Raw genomic sequence first — 22026 nt, 5'->3', positions numbered from 1 at the left:
AATCTTCCTCTTGGCCTCCTGCAAAGATCCTAATCCCCAAACCCTGTGAACAAGCACACAAAGACTAGTGTGTATATATTGTTGACCATGTCGTTTTATTCATCAGTACTCCATTTTTAATGGATTCAGGCAGCACCCCAGAGGACAGGACGGAATTCCGAGGGGTGGCCTGGCCCAGCCACAGTCTTCTATTCCAGGAGGAAAAAGCTTTTTATTAAAAAACAGAAACTAAACTTTAGAAAATATGAAAAATCAGGGAGAACAGGTCATTTCATGAAATCGTTATCTGAAAACAGTGTAGTGTGCAAATAATACTCGGTTGGGAATCAGGAGACTGGGGACTAGTCTGACTGTCTCAAACTAGCTGTGACCTTAGGCATGTCATTTACCTCTTAGGGCTCATTTCCTCATCTAAAGCATTCAGCACAGTTACTCTGTGAGGCCTTACAGGTGCAAAATCTTAAGATGCCCCCAATGGTTGCCATCAAGTCCATTCTGTGGACATATTTGGTGTCATTTCCTTCCTGATGAAAACCAGGAAAGGCCAGGAGGAAATCCCAGGAATATATTTTAGGCAAGTCCAGCATCTCTGGCCATCCCGTAGAAGATGCCTCTAGCTGCAATGAGGTTGGCTGGAGAATCAAATTCAGCTACTACTCCTTTGTCCAGGACCAGGACCCTAGTCCAAAAAGAGAGAAGTGGTCAGGTTTCCATCAGCCCTGACCTGGTCACATCGTCTAATCCTGCCCTTCTGGGTACTTGCTCAGGCCCACAGTGACATGCCAACCCACCCAGCACAGCCGCCGCACCACATGTGCACGCTTGCAAGGCCGGTTATTTTAGCCATTCTGTTAGTTCTGGCAAGTGAAGTGGTTTCTGGGATCAAACACCAGGTCCTATTCATCTCTGCTAGTTGGGGCTCTGAAAACCTTCCCTAATGAGCCCTTCCCCTTGCCGGGGTCACAGGACTTCAGCAGGCTGTGCGCAGGGAGCCACGGGCCTGTGCGCTGGGCTCTGTGCACATCCATCTGCTTTGTGTCGGCTCAGAAAAGCACACAGCAGGAAACCAGCTGCAGCGAGGCTGACACTGGAATCTGGGCCTTGGGCTGCAAATCTGGCGGCGGCGGTGGCGGTGGCGGCGGCGGCGGCGGCGGCGGCGGCTGCTGCTGCTGCTGGTGCTGCTGCTGCTGCTGCTGCTCGGTGGGTCTCCAGCTCACACACAAATAGCCAGGCCTGGGCCCCGGGTTAGAATCTCCCACCAACCACTCACCGGGTGCACCTGGTACAAGGCCAGTGGGCTGGCTCCACCAGGGTACGGCAGGAGGGGAAAGGGCTCTCCCCAGCCTGGAGAAGTGCTCGTCCATGGGAGGGGGCTGACTGCATTCTGATTCTCAGCCTACTGGGCTCTCCCACATGTGTCCTGAGAAGGACTGTGTCTGTGACATCACTGCCTGGCCACTGCCCCCCAATCCCAACCCCAATCCAAAATCAAGGTCTTCAGTGACTTTTGACTGCTGTTGGATAAGGACTGAATGCTCTTCCATGGTCCTCAAAGTGCAGCACAGTGCGGCCTGTTCTCCACCGCTATTTTGGTTTTACTGCCTCCCTCCCATGCACTCCAGCCTCCCGTACCCTCCTGCCTTGGGGCATGTGTTGTATCCTTTGCCTGCAATTTTCAGCTCGCTCCCTACCTTGTTGCCCCACCTCCATCCTCCAACTCTTACTCATTCTTTCAGGCCTGGCTGGTGCATCCCTTCCTTAGAGGAGACAGTGCACTGGCCACCCTGTGTGGATAGCCTTTTTCCGGCCTGCACACACAGGCCTTTGCTTCCTTCCTGTGGGCACTATTTACATGTCATTATTTGATTAATTTCTGCCTGTTCCACTAGAATGAATGAACTCGCAACCTCCAAGGTCGATCCCAGCTCCCCACCCTAGGGCTGCTGGTGAATGAAACAGTTTTGGTTAGGCCTGGGAACAGGCCCTCTCAGCCCAGCCCTGTCCCTCCTCCAAACCCAGGGCTCAGCACCTCCTGCCCACCCTCCCTCCTTCCAGTGGGGTCCTAAATGGGAGTAGGGGGTAAGGGTAGGAGAGGGATGGAACAGAGGGTAGCATCAGGCATTCTCAGCTTGGCTCCCAAGACACTGCTGGCTACATGGGGGCACTTCCAAGAGAGACAAGATCTGGCCCATTGCCCTGTCCATGGCACCCTCCCCACTCCACCATCCTGCAAGTGTTTCTTGAGTAAATGAAGGCCTGTTGGGGTATTCCCACTATACTCCTTCAAAAGAAACTTGTCTGAGCCTCCTGCCTCCTCCTCTCTTCTAGTTTCTAGGGAGCGCAGCCTGCCAGGCCAGGGCCAGTTCACTCCCGTGAGGCTTCTGAGTCACCCAGCCCTGTCTCCTCAACCTCCAGCCCCACACCTTGACATCTGACACAATGAGGGAGTGGTCTGCCTCTCCAAGGAAGCCACAAGCTTCTGAGGGCATGGCCCCTTCCCTCATCCTTGGAGGGCCTAGTGCAAGAATTAGAGCAAGGGGCTGGGGAGGACACTGTCATTTCTCAGGATCACCTGCAGTTTAAATACCTTTCATTGACTTTTTTTCTTTTTTTTGAGACAGAGTCTGGCTCTGCACCCAGGCTAGAGTGCAGTGGCGTAACCTCTGCCTCCTGGGTTCAAGTGATTCTCCTGCCTCAGCCTCCCGAGCAGCTGGGACTACAGGTCCCTGCCACGATGTGAGGCTAATGTTTGTCGTTTTAGTAGAGATGGGGTTTCACCATGTTGGCCAGGCTGGTCTCGAACTTCTGACCGCAAATGATCCGCCTGCCTCGGCCTCCCAAAGCGCTGGGTTTACAGGGGTGAGCCACTGTGCCCAGCCCTCATTGACTACGACCATCCCACGAAGCATCATTTTCATTTGAAACAGACTCAGAAAGGTTTTGCAAATTGCCCAGGGTCACACAGCAGCCTGGGACTCTGAACCCTCTGGCTCAGACACAGTGCTCTCCCCACAAGGCTCAGCTCCAGGGTCACACAGCAGCCTGGGACTCTGAACCCTCTGGCTCAGACACAGTGCTCTCCCCACAAGGCTCAGCTCCTCATGGTGCTGTCAGCGTCCAGCTGCTACCTGAGCTACTGCTTATCTGCGACCAGAGTGGCTGTGAGACACCGATGAGGTGAGGGACATGCAGGCACTCTGCCAGCAGGTTTCTCAGGAAGTGATGAGACTCAGCATGAAGCCTCCAGTTCCGTTTACATCGCCTCATGGAGGAGGCAGGATGCAAGTGGCCTGCGCACAAATACGGTGCCTGTGGAGCCCCGTGTGCTCTTCCCCATGTGTTAGTAAATGTTATTGTTGGTGCTGGGCATGGTGACTCACACCTGTAATCCCAGCACTTTGGGAAGCCGAGGCAAGTGAATCACTTGCAGTCAGCAGTTCGAGACCAGCCTGGCCAACATGGTAAAACCGTCTCTACTAAAAATACAAAAATTAGCCGGCTGTGGTGGTGCATGCCTGAGGTTGCAGTGAGCCACTGCACTCCAGCCTAGGCAATAGAGCAAAACTCTGTCTCAAAAAAAAAAAAAAAAAGAAGAAGAAGAAAAATAAATGAAAATGGCATTGTATACCCCGCCCCTGAGCCCAGGCCACCCCACTCTGGTCTGCCCCTTATCTAGATCTCGGGAAACTCTGCTCTGCCCACCATGCCCTAGCAATCCCAGGAACATTCCCTGCCCTGCCCACTCCTGATGCCCCAGGTGGCCCCACCAGTTCCCCATTGCTCGGGTTTCTATGTCCCACCTGGTGTAGTCCATGATAGTGTTAAGCCGGTGTGCAATGGTCAAGATAGTGCAGGTATCGAACTGGGTGCGGATGGTAGCCTGGATGAGGTTGTCAGTCTCGAGGTCGATGGCAGCTGTGGCCTCGTCTAAAACCAGGATGCGGCTCTTGCGGAGCAGGGCTCGGGCCAGGCACACGAGCTGCCTCTGGCCCACGCTGGGAGTGGAGAAGGTAGGCATTTCCAGCTGGGGGCCTCCCACCTGCCCCCAGGCCTCATTCCCAGACCTGTTTCACTCCTCAGCAGCCCAGGACTGGTTTTCTGTTTGACTTTTCCCATTTCTGCCACAGCCCAGCCCTCTGGAATGGAGCAGAGGTCTGGACACCATTGGGATAATGAGGGGCTTGGGGAATGAGCCAGTGCTAAAAGGCATTGTGAAATCCCTGGTCCGCTCTTGGCACCCTTGGCCTCCTCTCTCGGTGCTTTCTTCCCCATCCTTGCTTTTCAACTAGTGTCGTGATGTTTCTCTGCTTCACTCTATCAGTCATTTACACCTTAGTAAGAATATGCTTGCATGGCTCTTCTTGGATATTTGCAAATAGGCCACACGATGCCATCTTGCTGAGCCTAATATCATACAATTCAGGCAGTCACCTCCCACCTCATAGGGGATACAGACCAGGGCTCTGCTTCAGGGACAAGAAAAGGGCAGGGCAGAGGAAGACCTGGGGACTCTTTGTGTCTGGTCACTGAGGAGGTAAAGGAGGGGCAGGACACACGCCTTCAGCCTCCTGCCCTGGAAGCCAGAGCCAGCAGACAAAACGAGGCTGTGTTCCCAACCACAGAGGCTGCAGCATCCCCACATCCAAGGACAAATACCTCAGCCCTTCCCAAAGGCGTGAGTCACCACAGCCGGAGTAAAGTCCAGGCTCTTTCCCTGGCCCATTCCCACAACTAATGAAGGTTTTGGCAGCAGAATGAGCCGCCAGATTGAACTCAGGGCTGATTTATGGTGGAACTGGCACAGGACACAGGTTATACTTAAAGCGGCTACAAGCTCAGTGAGGGAGGAGGGGAGCTGCTTTCTGTCTCTGATCCTGGCATGTGTCAGGGTGGGGCATGCTCTGGGGGAAGTGTTAAGAGCAAGCAGGTGAGAAGAATGGATCAAGCAAGAGACAGTCATGGGGCACAGGGTCTGGAGAGATCATATTTGTCCACCAGCCACCCCCACGTGGTTATGTAAGTGAGAGCCAGTTACAATGCACATTTTGTCTTAAGGGTTGCCTGGGTGGCAAGGGAGTCCCACCAGTTGTCCAGGTGAGGGAGGTGACTGACACAGCAAGGAAAGGTTTGGGACAGAGCCAGAGTCCCCGCTCTGCTTCTTACCAGCTCAGCTGCTGCAGGGAAATCATTTCAAACTGTGGAGCCTCGTTTCTGGCCCACAGGACCACGGTAAAGATTAAAGGAGAAAATGGAGGCCAGAGTGCTTTCAATATTGTTAAGTGCTGGGCAAATGTAAAGTTTTTTTTCTTGAGACCAAGTCTTGCTTGGTCACCTAGACTAGAGTGCAGTGGCAAGATCTTGGCTCACTGCAACCTTTGCCTCCAGGGTTCAAGCAATTCTCCTGCCTCGGCGTCTCAAATAGCTGGCACCCACCACCACACCTAGCTAATTTTTGTGTGTTTAGTAGAGACAGGGTTTCACTATGTTGGCCAGGCTGGTCTCGAACTCCTGCCCTCAAGTGATCCACCTGCCTTGGCCTCCCAAAGTGCTGGGATTATAGGCGTAAGCCACTGTGCCTGGCCTTGTTTTAGTTTTTGAGGTCTGGGGAGGCTGCATGAGTATGGACTGAATATAAAAATGAAAATAGGGAGGAGGAGGAGGAGAAGAGGGAGGGAAGGGAGGAGGGGAAAAGCTGACATTTCACAGGAGCGCATCCAAGCGAAGCGCTTTTCCTGTCATCACACTGACCCTAACAGTGCTCTGTCCAGATGGTAGCCACTGGCCCCATGTGGCTATTAGCACTTGAAATGTGACTAGTCCAAATGGAGACGTTCTGTAAATGTGAACTACACACTGGATTTCAAACTTGTACAAAAAAACGCAAAATATTTCTAATACTTTTATATCAATAATGTGTTGAAATAATAATATTTTAGATATACTGGGCTAAATAAAATATAGTATTATAGTTTATTTCACTTGTTTTTCCTTTTTAAAAAGTGTGGCTATGAGAAAAAAACATCAGTTACATATGCATGGCTTGCATTGTTTTTATTGGGCAGCATAATGCAGAGGTATGGACTGTTATTATCTGCCTTTTAGAGTGAAAGAAAAGCAGGCACAGAGAGGTTAAGCAACTTGCCCCAAATCACACAGCTAGCACAGGTATAGGTATCTCCAACCTTTAGACTCAGTAAGAGGTGACTACTGGCCCCTCCGATGCATAGCCCAGTGGCTGAGGACATAAAATCTGGGACTATAAGAAAGCTCTGGAGGGAAAAGGGCTTCCTCTCACCTGCTCCATGGGTTCCATCCAGAACCATGCTCCCCAGTCCAAGCACAGCCTCGACAACCTCACTGAGCTGGTTCTCCCAGAGCTGGTTCAAATCCCGGACCTGCCTTCTCCTAGCTGTGCAACTTAGGTTTACCATCTCTGAGCCTCAGTTTCCTGATTGGTGAAGTGGGATCATGGACCACCGCTGGGGCTTGTGTGAGGAGTCGGCGGGACAATACACCGTGCCGGGCACACAGAGTATGTTCAACACAAAAGGACAGCCCTGTGCACATCCTGGCTGGCCTCATCTCTGTGTCATTGGTGTCAGGTTTCCCAGCACCCGCCAGGGTTCCCCAGGGAGGGCTGCAGTTCCTGACCTCTCCACTCCCAGCGTTTACCTGAGATTCTCCCCGCCCTCAGAGCACTGGAATTCCAGGCCTGCCGGCTGGGAGCTCACAAACGTGTGCAGGTGGGACAGCTCCAAGGCCTGCCAAATGTCTTCCTCTGAGTATCTGCCAAAGGGGTCCAGGTTCATGCGCAGGGTCCCCGAGAACAGGATGGGGTCCTGGGGATACAACGTGGCCTCAGAGGCAGGCAGCTTAGGCCCTATAAGGAGCCGTGGGCTCCAGGTCCAGGGAAGAAGGGAGGGATTAAGGTGGCAGCATTCCTACTCTGTCCCCAGCTCCCCAGAGGAGACAATGGCCAAAGAGATAGAAAATTGCCTGTGGGGGAGTGATAAACCTCAGCTTGGCCAATCACAAAGACCTCCGCTGAAGCAGGAACCAGAGCCACTAATCTGCCTCCAGAGTGTCCACTCGGCCGAAAGAAGAACACCCCAGAGGAGACAGAAAAAGTGAAATGTAATTAGAGCTGGCAAAGAGACCAGGACAGAGAGTCTCAGGGGATGGGGTTCTTGGTGGGGTCCTTCCCCATGTGCTGGCCCAGGAGGTCAAAGGACAGGGCCTGATTGGGCAGAGCAAGTCTGAGCTTTCCAGATCTGGGGGTGGCTCATTAGTGGCTCTGCTCTGTGCTGTCTGTCCCTCCCCACCTGCCGAAGCCTCTGATACTGGGGTCCCAGTCTCCATCCTCAAGCTACAGAACAGGGTGGGGCCCGCCTCCAGGGCTGTTGGTGAGTGTGGCCAGTCCATGCCAGGGTCCTACCTGCGGGATGATGGTCAGCTGAGAGCGCAGGTCATGGAGGCCGATGTCTGCCACATTAAGGCCGTCGATACGGATTTCACCCTTTGCCGCCTCCAGGATGCGGAACAGGCAGAGGGTCATGGAGGACTTGCCAGCCCCAGTGCGGCCCACAATCCCCACCTAGACGGCGAAGGAAAGGGGCTCTCAGGGGGAAGCTGAGAGGTCACAGGTGCATCTCCAGGACTCCCCTGGAGGTTGAACAAACATCTGACTGGAGCACTTGCTCTCTCAAAAGACCCAAGCTCCCCACAAGGGCTGTGGCTGTGTCCACAGGCATGAACACACATGCAGGTCCGCCCATCACACACGTACCTTCTCGCCACCGTGCACATGCAGACTCAGGTCTCTCAGCACCAGATCTAGGCCCGGCCGGTAGCGCACAGAATAATTCCGGAACTCCACCTCCCCACGTGGGGGCCAACCTTTGGGAGGGCGGCTGCCTTCCACCACCCAGGGTGCCTGGCAGGAGGGGCAGATGGGGTTGCATCAGCTCCTGCCCAGTGCAGCCCTCTCTCACCTTTCAGTCTTTCTCCCCCAAGGCCCCTCAATCCTCCCCAACTATGGTCCCTGGGAGGGTCCTTGGCACCCCTATAGCTCAGCCTTGTGTTCAATGACCCCTTTATCCCTCTAACTTTATTCTCCACAAATCTACTCCAACACTCCCCTGTCCTTCCCCTCCCAGTCTCCCTGCTTGCCCCTGTTCCTTTTTAAATTTTTGAGAGACAGGGTCTCAATCATGGTTCATTGCAGCCTTGAACTCCTGGGTTCCAGTGATTCTCCTCCCTCAGCCTCCCTAGTAGCTAGGACTACAACAGGCACATGCCACCATGCTTGGCTAACTTGTTTTGTTCTGTGACAAGTCCTTTTTCTGTCACTCAGGCTGGAGTGCAGTGGTGCGATCACAGCTCACTGCAACCTTGATTTCCTGGGCTCAAGCCATCCTCCTGCCTCAGCCTCCTGAGTAGCTAGGACTACAGGCCTGTGTCAGCACACCTGGCTAATGTTTTAAAGAGAAACTGAAGAGACTGTGTCTTGTTGTGTTGACCAGACTGGTCTCGAACTCCTAGCCTCCAAGGATCCTCCTGCCTAGGAAGATTCCCAAAGTCCTGGAAATACAGGTGTGAGCCACTGTGCCACACCTTATATTCCTTGAAGTACCCTCCCTGCCTGCCCTAACTCCCCCTCTTATTACCTTTACCCATTCATTGTTACTGGGTGGCAGCCCAGTGCCAGGCAGTGGGGATACAATGGTATCCCCATTGAAACAGTCCTCACCCTCATGAGACTTATGTTCTAGTAGAGGGAGGCATACAATCAACAGATAAGCAAATCTATACAATGTAAGAAGTGATGAGTGCTAGGGGCCAAGAAGTGCTTAGTGTTGCTGCTTTATACCAGGTGGTCAGGGAAGGCTTCCTGGAGGAGGCAAAGACTTTAGTAAAGACCTGAAGGAGGTGAGGGAAGAAGCCAAGTGGATATCAGGAGGGAGGGCATGCCGGGCAGAGGAAACAGCAGGTGTAAATGGCTTTAGGTGTGTTCTGGAGCACAGCAGCAAAGGCGAGAGGTAAGAGGCCGAGGCAGTGGTGGCCCCATCCTGTAGGGCCTTGCAGGCCATTTTAAGCATTATGTTTTGTTTTGTTTTGTTTTTTTAACTCTGATTAAGATGCAAAGCCATTAGAGGGCTGTACACAGAGAATGACGTGATCTGATTTTTTTTTTTTTTTTTTTTTTTTTTAATCTCTTGGCTGCTACAAGCAGAATAGACTAGCAGGGCATAAGATGATGGTGGCTTTGAGATAGGACTGGCTACATAACTTGGGAGGCCCAGTGCAAAATGAAAACCTGAGGCTTCTTGTTGAAGAATGATGGAGAATGTCAAGGCGCCGACGGCAGAGCATTACTCTAAACGCGCAGCTCTTCTGGGAGTGGAGACCCTGCCACTGCTCAGGCTATGTTCCCGTGGAGCCAGCCCTGCTTCGAGGCAGGTTCTCCTCGTGGCCAGAGGTGAAAAAGCAGAGCAGCAGGCGCAGACTGGTCTCACGAGGAGGCACTGAAGAAGAGGGCGGGCCATGGGGTTGAGGGCAGACATTTATAGAATATAGAGACAGGAGCACGGGTATCCATGCAGTAACGGGGCTGCTAGACATGAAGCAGGGGAACTGGAAGCTCCCAGAGAGTAAGGGGTGAAGGGCTGGAGGGTGATGCCTGGGGAAGCCAGGCTGGGGTCAGGCAGGTGGACTGGCAGGTGCAATGCAGGCCACAGAATCCACAAGGACTCCAAGAAGAAGGGAAAGGTCATTTTATTGGGACGTTGCTAAGAGGTTGAATTAGATGAGAACAGAAAAGCGTCCCCTGGATTTGGAACCAGGAAGGTCACTGGAGGAGCTGTCTCTGTGGAGCGAGGGCCAGAAAGAGGACTGCAGGAGGCAGATGAGATCAAGGCTGATGAGGAAGTGGATGGAGCTTGTGGAGACCATACTTTAAACTATGCTTCATGACAGAGGAGAACAGAGAAATGGGGCAGTGGAGTGCAGGGGGGAGGGTTTGCGTATGTGTCTGGAATGGAAGATGCGATGGAATATTTTTGCATGTGGATGGGAAGTGTCCAACAGAGGGAGCAAGAATGACGGGAGATGGAGGGTGGGACTGAGGAAGCCAGGTCCTTAAGCAGCCATGGGAAGAAATGGAGGGGCTGGACTTTGAAACAGAAAGGGATGATTCCTGCTAAAAGTGAAAAGACGACGACAGGAAGGAGACACAGGCTGGTTTAAAGACCGAGCGGCAGGAAGGTTGAGGGAGTTCACATCTTAGAACATACTTTTTCACGGAGGTGTCAGGAAAGGTCGACGGCTAAGCAGGAAGGAGATGTGGGGTTTGAGGACAGAGATTATTCAAAAAATGTCTTTCTGAACGTGAGAACACGGGCTTCTTGGGGAAGCAAAGTAGGAACATGCAGCCGTGGTGTGTGGTTATACACTTGTCAACTCAGTGATTTTTCTCCTGCAAGGTTTTTGTTTTGTTTTGTTTTGTTTTTAGACAAAGTCTCATTCTTGTCATCCAGGCTGGGGTGTAGTGGCGCAATCTTGGCTCACTGCAACCTCCACCATCTGGGTTCAAGCGATTCTCCTGCCTCAGACTCCCAAGTAGCTGGGAATACAGGTATGTACCACCACGCCTGGCTATTTTTTTGTATTTTTAGTAGAGATGGGGTTTCACCATGTTGGCCAGTCTGGTTTTGAACTCCTGACCTCAAGTGATCCATCCGCCTTGGCCTCCCCAAGTGCTGGGATTACAGGCATGAGCCACTGCACCTGGTGTCCTGCAAGGTTTTAAGTGCTCAGTGCAGGCATGAAGAAGGCAAATTGGTGGGCTCAGCTGGGGTGGGGTTTTGGAGGTGAGTACAACTGAGAGAGAAGGGTGAGGCAGGTGAGAGCATTTGTGTTGGTGGAGCATAGACTCTAGGCTGGCCGGGGAGGGAGGTGAAGGCAGAGAAGCTGATGGACAGAGACACAAAGGGGGGTCATGGGATTGGGGATCCCAGTGAAGGCAGACTGCTGTGACAGAGGGGGACTTGGAACATGAGAACAAGGAGGGATAGGAGCGTGGGCCAAAGATGGGATACTTGACACTGATGCTGCAGCTTCTGGGCATGAAGAGGTCTGAGGTGTGACCATGAGAGGGGGCGGTGGAGAAAAGTCTGGAACCCCCAGTAGGGGACAACTCCTTTTCCCCAAAAAAGGGCATGCTGCCCCACCTCCACTCCTTTGCCCAGGTTGGTCTCTTTGGCTGAAATGCTCACCTTCCCACTGCCCACCCCACCATCTTACCTAGTCTATCAAGGCCTGTCCATCCTTCTCATCTAAGCTTGTCTCCCCTGGTCACCCCAGCCAAAGGATCTCCCTCATCTGCCCTCTCCTTGTGCACCACACCAGAGCTCTGGTCATCCATTGCAAAGCCCTGCAATAGGTCTTACCCCTCCCATCAAATCAGAATCACCTGAGGGCAAACACCATCTTGCTCAACTCTGATCTCTCTGCACCTCCTAGCATAGAGTGGTGGTTGATGCTCAGTAAGGAGTGAATGGATAAATGAATGAAGAGTCTCATATACAGCTGGCCCTGAGGTTTAGGGAGGGAGGGCCACCAAGCTTTCCTCCCCAGCTACTTCAGATTCCCCCTGTCCCAGGCTCATCCCAGTACCCACCTCTGTCTCTGTCTTGGAGTACTCCTTGACCCTCTCCACAGCCACGATGTTAGACTCCAAATCTGACATCATTCGTATCATCCAATTCAGAGCAAATGTCACCTGGCCAAAGGGACCGGGTTATAGGTGTGGCGATCTTCCCTCCCCACCACAATGGCTTTGGGAGGAGTTCAGACTCCTGGATCACGTGCCCATCAATGGGATCCTAGCCCATGGATGACAGTGCAGAATTAACCAAGGACCACCTCGTCTGCTGTTTCTCAAACTTTAATATGTATAAGACTTCCCAGAGAACCTTGTTAAAATGCAAGGCTGGATTCCGTAGTCTGAGGTGGGACTTGGGACCTGAGATTCTTCATTTCTAACAAGCTCCCAGAGAACGCTGATGCAACTGGCCCATGGGCAACACTTTGCGTACCAAGGAGTCTTGATCAAAATGCAGAGTCCTGAGCCCCATCCTAGGTCTACTGAATCAAAATGTACATTTTAACAAGTTGATTCATATGCACACTGATGCTTGTGAAAACTGACCTTTCTGGATTGCTTTTTGTTTGTTTGCCAGTGCATTCAAGATTTGAGCCACCTGAGGCATTAACAATGTGATCTGCTTTGCAAAAATTCCATTTGCATTCAGGTGACTCTTTGACAGTACAAGCTGGCATCAGGATGACCTGCCTGACCTGCAACCCAGGCTTCAGTCACCTCGTCTGTGTACTTTCTCTGCAAGCATGTGAATGTGAGGGGTATGCCAGCCCTACACTGTCCTGACCTGTCACACGAGCCTACAACTTGCCCAGAGACAAGACAAATTCTGTTTGTCCTTTGGGGCTAAGCTCCAAGATCATTTCTACAACACCCCAAAGCAAGAAAACTCCTCTGCACTTTTTTTTTTTCTCTTGAGATGGAGTCTCGCTCTGTCACCCAGGCTGGAGTACAGTGGCATGATCTTGGCTCACTGCAACCTCTGCCTCCCAGGTTCAAGCAATTCTCCTGCCTCAGCCTCCCGAGTAGCTGGGATTACAGGTACCTGCCACCATGGCTGGCTAATTTTTGTATTTAAGTAAAGATGAGGTTTCACCATGTTGGCCAGGCTGGTCTGGAACTCCTGGCCTCAGGTGATCCACCCGTCTCAGCCTCCCAAAGTGCTGGGATTACAGGTGTGAGCCACTGCGCCCAGTCCCTCTTCTGGGCTTTTAAAACATTTTGTTTCTCCAGCCACAAAGACCTGCTTAGCCTGAAGCACAATGGCCTGCTGATGGGGGGTCTCTCCAGCTGGAGTGTGAGGTGTCAGGCAAGGTCGACTGCTGAGCAGGAGGGAGATATGGGGTTTGAGGACAGAGATTATTCAAAAGAATTATTTCTGAATGTGGGAACATGGGCTTCTTGGGGAAGGAAAGTAGGAACATCCAGCTGTTGTGTGTGGTTATAAACTTGTCAACTCAGTGATTTTTTTTCTTTTTTCTTTTTTCTTTCTCACACAGTCCCTGAGAGCAGACCCTGTGGCTGGTGCCCATACTGAGCAGGGAGGGGCACTCAGGAGATGCCTGGAACACCTGTGTGGTATCTGTCCCACTGGTGGCCCTGCCATGGGGTCCAGGTCATTCATACCTGCAAGGAGTAGGACACAGAAAGGCCCACCAGTCCCGGGTTCAGGCTGCTCCTCCCAATGACGGCAAATAGTGCAGCAAAGAGCACCACACAGTTCCCCACGAACTCCACTCCGACGCTCAGCCACCTGTGAGGGATCAGATGAGGAGGAAATGGGGCAGGGGCAGGGAGGGGCCAGTTTTCTGCTTAGAGGAAAGGAGGGACAAGGACGCTGAACACCAGAGAGCCTGCTGGGAATTCCCGGAGGAGCAGGGAGTGAGGGAGGCAGCTTCTGACCGGTTGGAGATGATGTAGGGGTAGCAGCTTTTCTGGTTGGCATCCACCTTAGTATCACTGATGACCTCAAAGTCCCGGCTGCGGTTGTAGGCCCGGATGACACTGGCACCAGTCACTGTCTCCGAAAAGTGGGAGTAGATAGGTGAGCGGCTGACTGATTCCAGCCGCTTCAGTTGCCGTGATGTGGCTGCATAGAAGCGCTGATGGAGGGAGAAGGAGTTTGGGGTCAGGGCCATGGAACCCCCAACTCAGTCCTGCCTGTCTCTGAACTCATCCATTTTCAGATGAGTCCTCCCAGCCAGCCTCACTCCCACCACGAGACATCACTGCCTTCCCCCACTTCCAAGGACCCAAGACTTGGGGCCTTGCTGTGTCATTCACTCCTTCCCTCTGACCGTCTCTGCTTCAACCCCACAACAACACTGCTCCGCCTCCAGTTTCCATCCTCTCCTCTGTGGCCTGTAGTCCTGTATATCCAGGACTATACCGGATGTCTAGCTGATGCTCCCCTAGCCCAGCACAGAGCACAGCCCAGATCATGGTCGCTGTACCCAGGTGTTGAGCATCTGTCCCCGGGAACTGACTCATTCATTACAGGAGTTCAGTGTCTGCAAAGGCTTTTTACAGTAGCTGTACCACCTCATCTATGTTAAACACATGCATACACATATGTTTAGATATGTGTAAAAGGAAGGAAAGGATAATGTGTCCCAAACTGTTGACAACGTTTCATCAAAAAACCAGCCAACAGGAAGGCCGGGCGTGGTGGCTCCCACGTGTAATCCCAGCACTTCGCGAGGCTGAGGTGGGCGGATTCACTTGAGGTCAGGAGTTCAAGACTAGCCTGGCCAACATAGCAAAACTCCGTCTCTATAAAACTACAAAAATTAGCTGGGTGTGGTGGTGCGTGCCTGTAATCCCAGCTACTTGGGAGGCTGAATCAGGAGAATTGCTTGAACCTGGGAGGCGGAGGTTGCAGTGAGCCGAGATTGTGCAGCTGCACTCCAGCCTAAGCAACAGAGCGAGACTCCATCTCAAAAAAAAAAAAAAAAAGGCCAACAGGAAAGTCCCAGTGCCAGCTACAATGTATTTTCTCACCAACTCCATGCGGAAGGTCTATGAGTCATTCTATTTTACAGGTGAGGCAAATGAGTTTCAAAGAGGTTAAGTAATGGCTCCCCTAATATAAATGTTAAGCAATGACTGCCCCTAACAAAACCCTGTAATGCTGGTGGCCTGAAGCATCCCACCCCTCTTGCCCCCGCCCATGTGGATGCCCCGCCCCACACCAGCACCACACCCACACTGGAATCACGCCCACCCCACACCTGCACCAAGGTGTAGAGCACAGCCAAGGGCAGGATGACCACAGTAAAGAGTGGCGTGCTGGCCACGATGACCACAAGAGTAGAGATGGCATTGAAGAAGGAATTGAGCAGCATGAGGATGACAGGGGCCAGAAGTTCATCAATGATATAGATGTCCTTGGAGAAGCGGTTCAAGATGCGGCCTGAGGGTGTGGTGTCAAAGAAGGACTGTGGCGAGCGTATCTTGTTGTGCAGCAGTGCCTGGTGCAACACACGGGCAGCCTGGATGCCACCCGCTGCCATGGCCATGGCTGACAGCATCACCAGGAGTCCTGTTGGAGAAGGCAGAGGGCACTGGCTCACCTGGACTATTGAGCGGGCACGAAGGGGTAGAATCAGAGACACGGGTTGACCAGAGTGGGTTGGGGGGGCTTGGATGCAAGGGCATGGTTTGGGGGGCCTGGCAGCCCAGAGAAGAAGGGATATTGGAGCCCCTTCTGGACACCCCCGCAGGCTCACCTTGCAGAATTCCTAAGGCAGCATAGACGCCCAGCCTCATGGAAGTGTTGTTCTGTCTATTGTCCACCATGGCATCATTTGTCCAGGCACTGAGCCACACATTGGCTCCAATGGCAGCTGCACTTTGGCCCACATACAGGAGACAAATGGCCAGTGTGGTACAGAGCCCCACAGCCTTGGCATAATCCCGGAACACACTCAGCTCCACCTGTAGGGAGCAGCCATGGCAGTCAGGGACAGGGGACTCCATAAACCCTGGGGCTGCTGGGGCCTGCCTGTCCATCCCCTCCAGCCCCTCTTGCCCCACCGACTCACAGTGCCAATCTCTGCTTTCTCCTTCTGGGTCAGTACCCCATCTGCCTTCGCCTCTGTCACCCGCACCTTCTCTGACGGACCCAGGCGCCTCCGGGGTGCAGGCTGACCCTGTCCCTCCCCATCCGATGACAGGGCACTCAGCTGTCTGTGGAGGCAGCTGGTCAGGCCCAGGGAGGGGGCCTCAGGCACCCCCCAGGACAGAGGCTGGGAGTGTTAGGGAGAAACCTGCACCCCACCTGGCAGGGCTTGGGGAGCCCTGATACAGCCTCCTGGAGGTCTGGGGGCTCTCAGGAGCTCACCTCATAAACTGCTTCTGGACCGCATAGGTGACTGGATCACTGTCTGTCAGATCCGTGTGGTTGCTGAGTGTGTCTTCAATCAGCAGTACCTCCTTATCCTCTGCACCTTCCAGTGCTGCAGTGGGGTGGGAGGAAGGAGATAGAGTTCAGCTAGTTCTCCCTGCAAGCCCCTGGCATCTCCCATTCCCCACTCTAATGAAAGGGGCTCAATGGACAAGCATGAAAATAAAATCAGGGGGATTGAAAGGGCAACAAGAAAGACTTGGGTTAGGCAACAAGAAAAACTTCTCTTCACAAATTATGGAGAAAGGGACTCAAATACAAGGGTTAGGAACTTGGGCTCTGGAGTCAGACTGGCTGAGCTTAAAACCCATGTCCTTGGCTGGGTATGGTGGCTCACGCCTCTAATCCTAGCACTTTGGGAGGCTGAGGCGGGTAGCTCACGAGGTCAGGAGATTGAGACCAGCCTGGCCAACATGGTGAAACCCCGTCTCTACTAAAATTACAAAAATTAGCCGGGTGTGGTGGCGGGCACCTGTAATCCCAGCTACTCAGGAAGCTGAGGCAGGAGAATGGCGTGAACCCGGGAGGCGAAGGTTGCAGTGAACCAAGATTGCACCACTGCACTCCAGCCTAGGCAACAGAGTGAGAAACTGTCTCAAAAGAAAAAAAGAAAAAAGAAAAAAGTCTGCATGACTGTAGGCTTAAAAGAAAATGTGTCCAGTGTGTGAGCAAGAGGCACAGCACTTGGTAAATGCTCAAGGCACGTGGGCTGTACATACAGCCATAGGCAAGAAAGCCCAGGGAAGGTCTGTGAGCCAATCCAGAATTGGGGGCTGCGGAGCTAGGTCTGGGCAACAAGGAGCCAGGGGCACGTTGTGAGCCAGAGACTTCAACAAGCTCCATGAGGACCGTCATTTTTTTGTTTGCTCACTGCTATATCTTAGTGTCTGGAACAGTGCCTGGATACAGTGATTGTCCAATACATTTTGGTTGATAAATAAATGGCTGTGCCAAGCACTTGCATACTTGCCAAACTATTTATCCATGAAGCAGCCTTGCTACACAAGCTGGGCCTGGGCCCTCCTATGCTTTCAACAGATGGAAAACAGGCTCTGAGATCGGGCAAGGTGGCTCACACCTGTAATCCCAGCACTTTGAGAGGCCAAGGCGGGCAGATCACGAGGCCAAGAAATCAAGACCATCCTGGCCAACATGGTGAAACCCTGACTCTATTAAAAATATAAAAATTAGCCAGGTGTGGTGGCGCACGCCTGTCGTCCCAGCTACTCAGGAGCCTGAGGCAGGAGAATCACTTGAACCTGGGAGGCAGAGGTTGCAGTGAGCTGAGATTGCGCCACTGCACTCCAGCCTGGGCGACAGAGCGAGACTCCGTCTCAAAAAAAAATTAAGAAAAAGAAAAAGAAAGAAAGAAAACAGGCTCTGAGACCGGGGCTGAGGATCTGAGTTCCCACAGTTAGGGTGGAGGAGGCAGTGGGACTCGACTATGTCTAGTCTACTTTCCCTCTGGTGACTGTCACACACATGGCCCAAGTTTCCCAGAACCTGCCTGGCACGACACTAGGCCAGTCTAGACACACTCAGAGACCCCAGACAGAAGGGATGCTGGGAAGGCACAGGAATCAGAGAGCCCAGGACAGCAGATACCGATCCAGCTGTCCTCCAGGTGCCCTTGGTCCTCATCGGGGGCGTAGTTGTGAAGAAAGTTGGCAAAGGAGCCGTTGCGCTGCAGCAGGGCTGGGTAGGGGCCCATCTCAGACACCTGTCCATCAGCTAGCACGATGATGAAGTCTGTCTGGGGCAGGAAGCTAATGCCGTGCGTCACCAGCACTCGCGTCTGGGGAGAAGGCAGCAGGCTGTGTCACCCCTACCACCCTCGCACACACCCCCAGCACAGGCACGGAGCCACAGAGTGAGTGTGAGGTGTGTCAGGGAGCTTGGACAGGCACATGGGTGACTCACCCTGTGCTCGCCACAGCCTGCTCAGAACCTCATGGGTGGGGGAGTTGTCCCCACAGGTTTCTCCTGATGCCCAACCCACATGCCCACTTCTCGCACCCCCCTACACACCTCCAGGTCGCATCCAAACCCCTCAGCCTCTCACCAGCTCTCTCTTTGGGCCTCAGATCTCACCTTAGCCCCCTTAGCCTCCGGCAGGCCTCACCTTGCCTGCCAGCACACCTTCTGGCCCGATGACGTGGTCAAAGATGTGCTTGGCCACATGAGAGTCCACCGCGGACAGTGGGTCATCCAGCAAGAAAATATCGGCATCACTGTACACAGCTCGGGCCAGACTGACCCGCTGCCGCTGGCCCCCAGACAGGTTAATGCCCTGGAGGGAGGCGGGGGTGGGAAAAATGGGGTCAGACAGGCACAGGGAGACAATGGCCTGTGCACTGTTATTTGGGATGGCAGATTTTTTTGTTTGTTTTTTGTTTTCTGAGATGGAGTCTCGCTCTGTTGCCCAGGCTGGAGTGCAGTGGTGTGATCTCGGCTCACTGCAACCTCTGCCTCTCGAGTTTGAGCAATTCTTATGCCTCAGCCTCCCGAGTAGCTAGGATTGATTGCAGGACTACCATGCCTGGCTACTGACTAAAATGTTTTGTTTTTTATAGAGACAGAATCTCCGTATGTTGCCCAGGCTAGCCTCGAACTCCTGAGCTCAAGCAATCGGCCCACCTCAGCCTCCCAAAGTAAAGTGCTGGGATTACAGGTGTGAGCCACTGTGCCTGGCCAGAACAGCAGACTTCTGAATCTGTATTTCACATGGGGCCTAGTCTGTCCCTGCAATGTGTGAGGGACAGAGGTAAAGGGTAAGTCCTCCTGGGGTAGGTGAGGCCATTCTACTCCATTGGTCACCATCCTGCCCAGTTTGGTGTCCTGCCCAACCCATCTATGGATGAATGGACACACAAATGTGTGTGTATGTGTGTATATATATATATATATAATGAAATATCATTCAGTCTTACTTGGAGAAAAATTCTGACACATGCTACAACATGGCTATGCCTTGAGGACATTATGATGCTAAGTGAAATAAGCCCGTCACCAAAAGACAAATGCTGGATGATTCCACCTACATGAGGTACCTAGGTGATATGGTTGCAATATTTGTTCCTTCCAAAGTTCATGTTGAAACTTACCCCCTCAGTGTGGCAGGATTGAGGGGAGGCCTTTACCAGGTGATTAGGTCATGAAAACAGAGCCCTCATGAATGGTTGATCCATTTATGGATTAATAGGTTGATGCGTGAATGGGTTACTGGGGGAGTGGGACTGGTGGCTTTATAAGAAAGGAAGAGAAACCTGAGGCCGAGCGTGGTGGCTCATGCCTGCAATCCCAGCAATTTGGGAGGCTGAGGTGGGTGGATCATTTGAAGTCAGGTGTGCGAGACCAGCATGGCCAAGATGGTGAAACCCGTCTCTACTAAAAATACAAAAATTAGTTGGGCTGTAGTTGCACGTGCCTGTAATCCCAGATATTTGGGGGGCTGAGGCAGGAGAATCGTTTGAACCTGGGAGGCGGAGGTTCCAGTAAGCCAAGATCACGCTGCTGCACTCCAGTCTACAGTCTGGGCAACAAAGTGAGGCCTTGTCTCAAAAAAAAAAAAAAAAGAAAGAAAGGAAGGAAGAGAGACCTGAGCTAGCATGCTTGGTCCCCTTGCCATAGGATGCCCTGTGTGGCCTTGGGACTCTGCAGACTCCCCGCTAACAAGGAGGCCCTCTCCAGAGGCAGCCCCTGGACCATGGACTCCTCAGTCTCCGTAACTGCACAAAATACATTTCTTTTCCTTATAAATTACCTAGTTTCAGGCATTCTCTTATAAGCAATAGAAAATGGACTAAGATACTAAGTAGTCAAATTCCTAGGAGTAGAAAATAGAATGGTGGTTACTGGGGCTAGGGGCAGTGGGGAATGAGGAGTTGCTTAGTAGGCGCAGTTTTAGTTTTGCAAGATGAAAAGATTCTGGAGATTGGTTGCACAGCAATGTAAATGTACTTAACACTGTTGAACTGTATGTTGAAAAATGATTAAGTTTTTTTTTTTTTTTTTTGAGACAGAGTCTTGCTCTGTCACCCCAGCTGGAATGCAGCGATACAATCAATCTCAGTTCACTGCAACCTCTGCCTCCTGGGCTTACGCAATTCTCCTGCCTCAGCCTCCTGAGTAGCTGGGACTACAGGCACATGCCATCACACTTGGCTAATTTTTTTGTGTTTCTAGTAGAGATAGGGTTTTATCATGTTAGCCAGGCTGGCCTTGAACTCCTGACCTCAAATGATATACCCGCCTCAGCCTCCCAGAGTACTGGGAGCCACCATGCCTGGCTAGATGATATATTTTATGTTATGTGTGTTTTACCATAGTTAAAAATAATTAAAAAGCAAAGCCCCAAACTTTCCCCAATGTTCCACGTTTTTTAGAGTAAAGGCCAAAATCTTAACCAAGGTAATCAGGGTTCTGCCTCTCCTTATCTTTTCCCTCCATTTCCCAACCCCCAGTCATGCCAGAGAACTCCAAGATCCCCCACAGGGTTCCTGCCCCAGACGGAGCTTCCTGGCTCCCGACGAGGCTCACTCGGTCTCTTTGTTGAGTTCTCTGATTCTCAGTGAGGATTTCCCAAGCTACCTCAATAATTCAACCCTGTAGGCATTCCTGTATTCCTTCCCTGCTTTATTTTTCCCACTGAGCATTTATCTAACACATTATATATTGTACTTATTTATCTTTTTTATTATCTCTTCCTGCCACAAGAATGTGAGCTATATGAAGGTAGAGATTTTAGCCTGGTACTTTAGTATTCACTACTGTATACTATTTCCCAGAATAGAGTGGGTGCTTAATAAATATATGGTGAAGGAATTAATAGATAAATGATAAGCAACTCATCCTCAGTTGTTAAAATTGAGCTCAAAAGTGATGCTCAAGGCTGGACATGGTGTTCATACCTGTAATTCCAGTACTTTGAGAGGCTGAGGCAGGGGAATCACTTGAAGCCAGGAGTTCAAGACCAGACCGGCCATGATGGCAAAACCCCGTCTCTACTAAAAATACAAAAATTAGCCAAGTGTGGGGGTGCACACCTGTAATCCCAGCTACTCAGGTGGCTGAGACATGAGAATTGCTTGAACCCAGGAGGTGGAGGTTGCAGTGAGCCATGATCGCACCACTGCACTCCAGCCTGGGTGACAGAGCAAGGATCTGTCTAGAAAAAAAAAAAGTGATGCTCAGCCAGGTGCAGCAGCTTATGCCTGTAATCCCAGTACTCTGGCAGGCCAAGGTGGGAGGATCTCCTGAGCCCAGGAGTTCAAGGCCAGCCTGGGAGACATGGCAAGATGCTGTCTCTAAAAAAAAAAAATTAAAATTTAGCTAGATATGGTGGCATGTGCCTGTGGTCCCAGCTACTCGGGAGGCTGAGGCTAAAGGATCGCTGGAGCCCAGGAGTTCCAAGCTGTAGCGTGCCATGATCTCACCACAGCACTCCATCCTGGGTAACAGAGTGAGGCCTTATCTCAGAAAGGAAAAAAAAGTGATGCTCTTCCTTATGTAGTCTCCCTGCTGCGCCCTCCCTGTATCCTGCACAGGCCTTCAGGCTGGCTCCTAGAATATTCAGTAGCCCCTACTTGTTCACTAAACAGATTTGCTAATAGATCTGTTTCCTCAGTGCCTGGCACAGAGTTGGGCATAATGTTACACCAGTGTGTGAATGAAGGGATGAACATATGGACCTGGGCTGGGTTGAGGCAGGCAGCTCTATGGACTAGCCCTTTACGGATAGAAGAAGACTCTGTACCTTCTCTCCAATTTCTGTCTGGTCCCCACCAGGCAGCATCTCCAGGTCAGCTAGCAAGGCACAGGCCTCCAGAGCCTGCTGGTAGCGCTTGGGGTTCAGGGCTTGGCCGAAAAGCACGTTTTCCTGAAGAGTACAGTTCTGGATCCATGCCTGCTGGGGCACGTAGGCCACAGAGCCCTGGCCACAGGAGAAATTTACCTTGGGGCT

At 52.0% G+C, this 22026-nt stretch overlaps 1 protein-coding gene across 4 annotated transcripts in view; it reads right to left on the bottom strand.

Annotated features, from left to right (window-relative positions):
• Positions 1 to 76: 76 nt before the first annotated feature.
• Positions 77 to 22026, bottom strand: part of ABCC3 (ATP binding cassette subfamily C member 3) — a 56896-nt gene continuing 34946 nt past the window's right edge. For 2 of the 4 annotated variants that reach the window (XM_030923621.1, XM_030923622.1), the window contains 15 exons: positions 21820 to 21996; positions 18187 to 18354; positions 17670 to 17859; positions 16002 to 16116; positions 15703 to 15847; positions 15388 to 15595; positions 14890 to 15200; positions 13562 to 13761; positions 13286 to 13412; positions 11678 to 11779; positions 7787 to 7933; positions 7436 to 7594; positions 6673 to 6839; positions 3801 to 3995; positions 80 to 679 (listed from right to left, as the gene is read on the bottom strand). In XM_030923621.1, coding sequence (XP_030779481.1) covers positions 571 to 679; positions 3801 to 3995; positions 6673 to 6839; positions 7436 to 7594; positions 7787 to 7933; positions 11678 to 11779; positions 13286 to 13412; positions 13562 to 13761; positions 14890 to 15200; positions 15388 to 15595; positions 15703 to 15847; positions 16002 to 16116; positions 17670 to 17859; positions 18187 to 18354; positions 21820 to 21996 — 2520 coding nt within the window. In that variant the 3' untranslated portion in view covers positions 80 to 570. Of the gene's footprint in view, positions 680 to 3800; positions 3996 to 6672; positions 6840 to 7435; positions 7663 to 7786; positions 7934 to 11677; positions 11780 to 13285; positions 13413 to 13561; positions 13762 to 14889; positions 15201 to 15387; positions 15596 to 15702; positions 15848 to 16001; positions 16117 to 17669; positions 17860 to 18186; positions 18355 to 21819; positions 21997 to 22026 lie in introns of those variants that run through there. The other 2 variants (XM_010386181.2, XR_004055065.1) reach the window with 2 other exon arrangements.

The sequence above is a fragment of the Rhinopithecus roxellana genome, chromosome 19 (genome assembly GCF_007565055.1).
Source record: "Rhinopithecus roxellana isolate Shanxi Qingling chromosome 19, ASM756505v1, whole genome shotgun sequence".
Lineage (NCBI taxonomy): Eukaryota > Metazoa > Chordata > Mammalia > Primates > Cercopithecidae > Rhinopithecus > Rhinopithecus roxellana.
The sequence above is the reverse complement of the archived record's forward strand: the minus strand, read 5'-3'. Positions and strand labels throughout refer to the sequence as shown.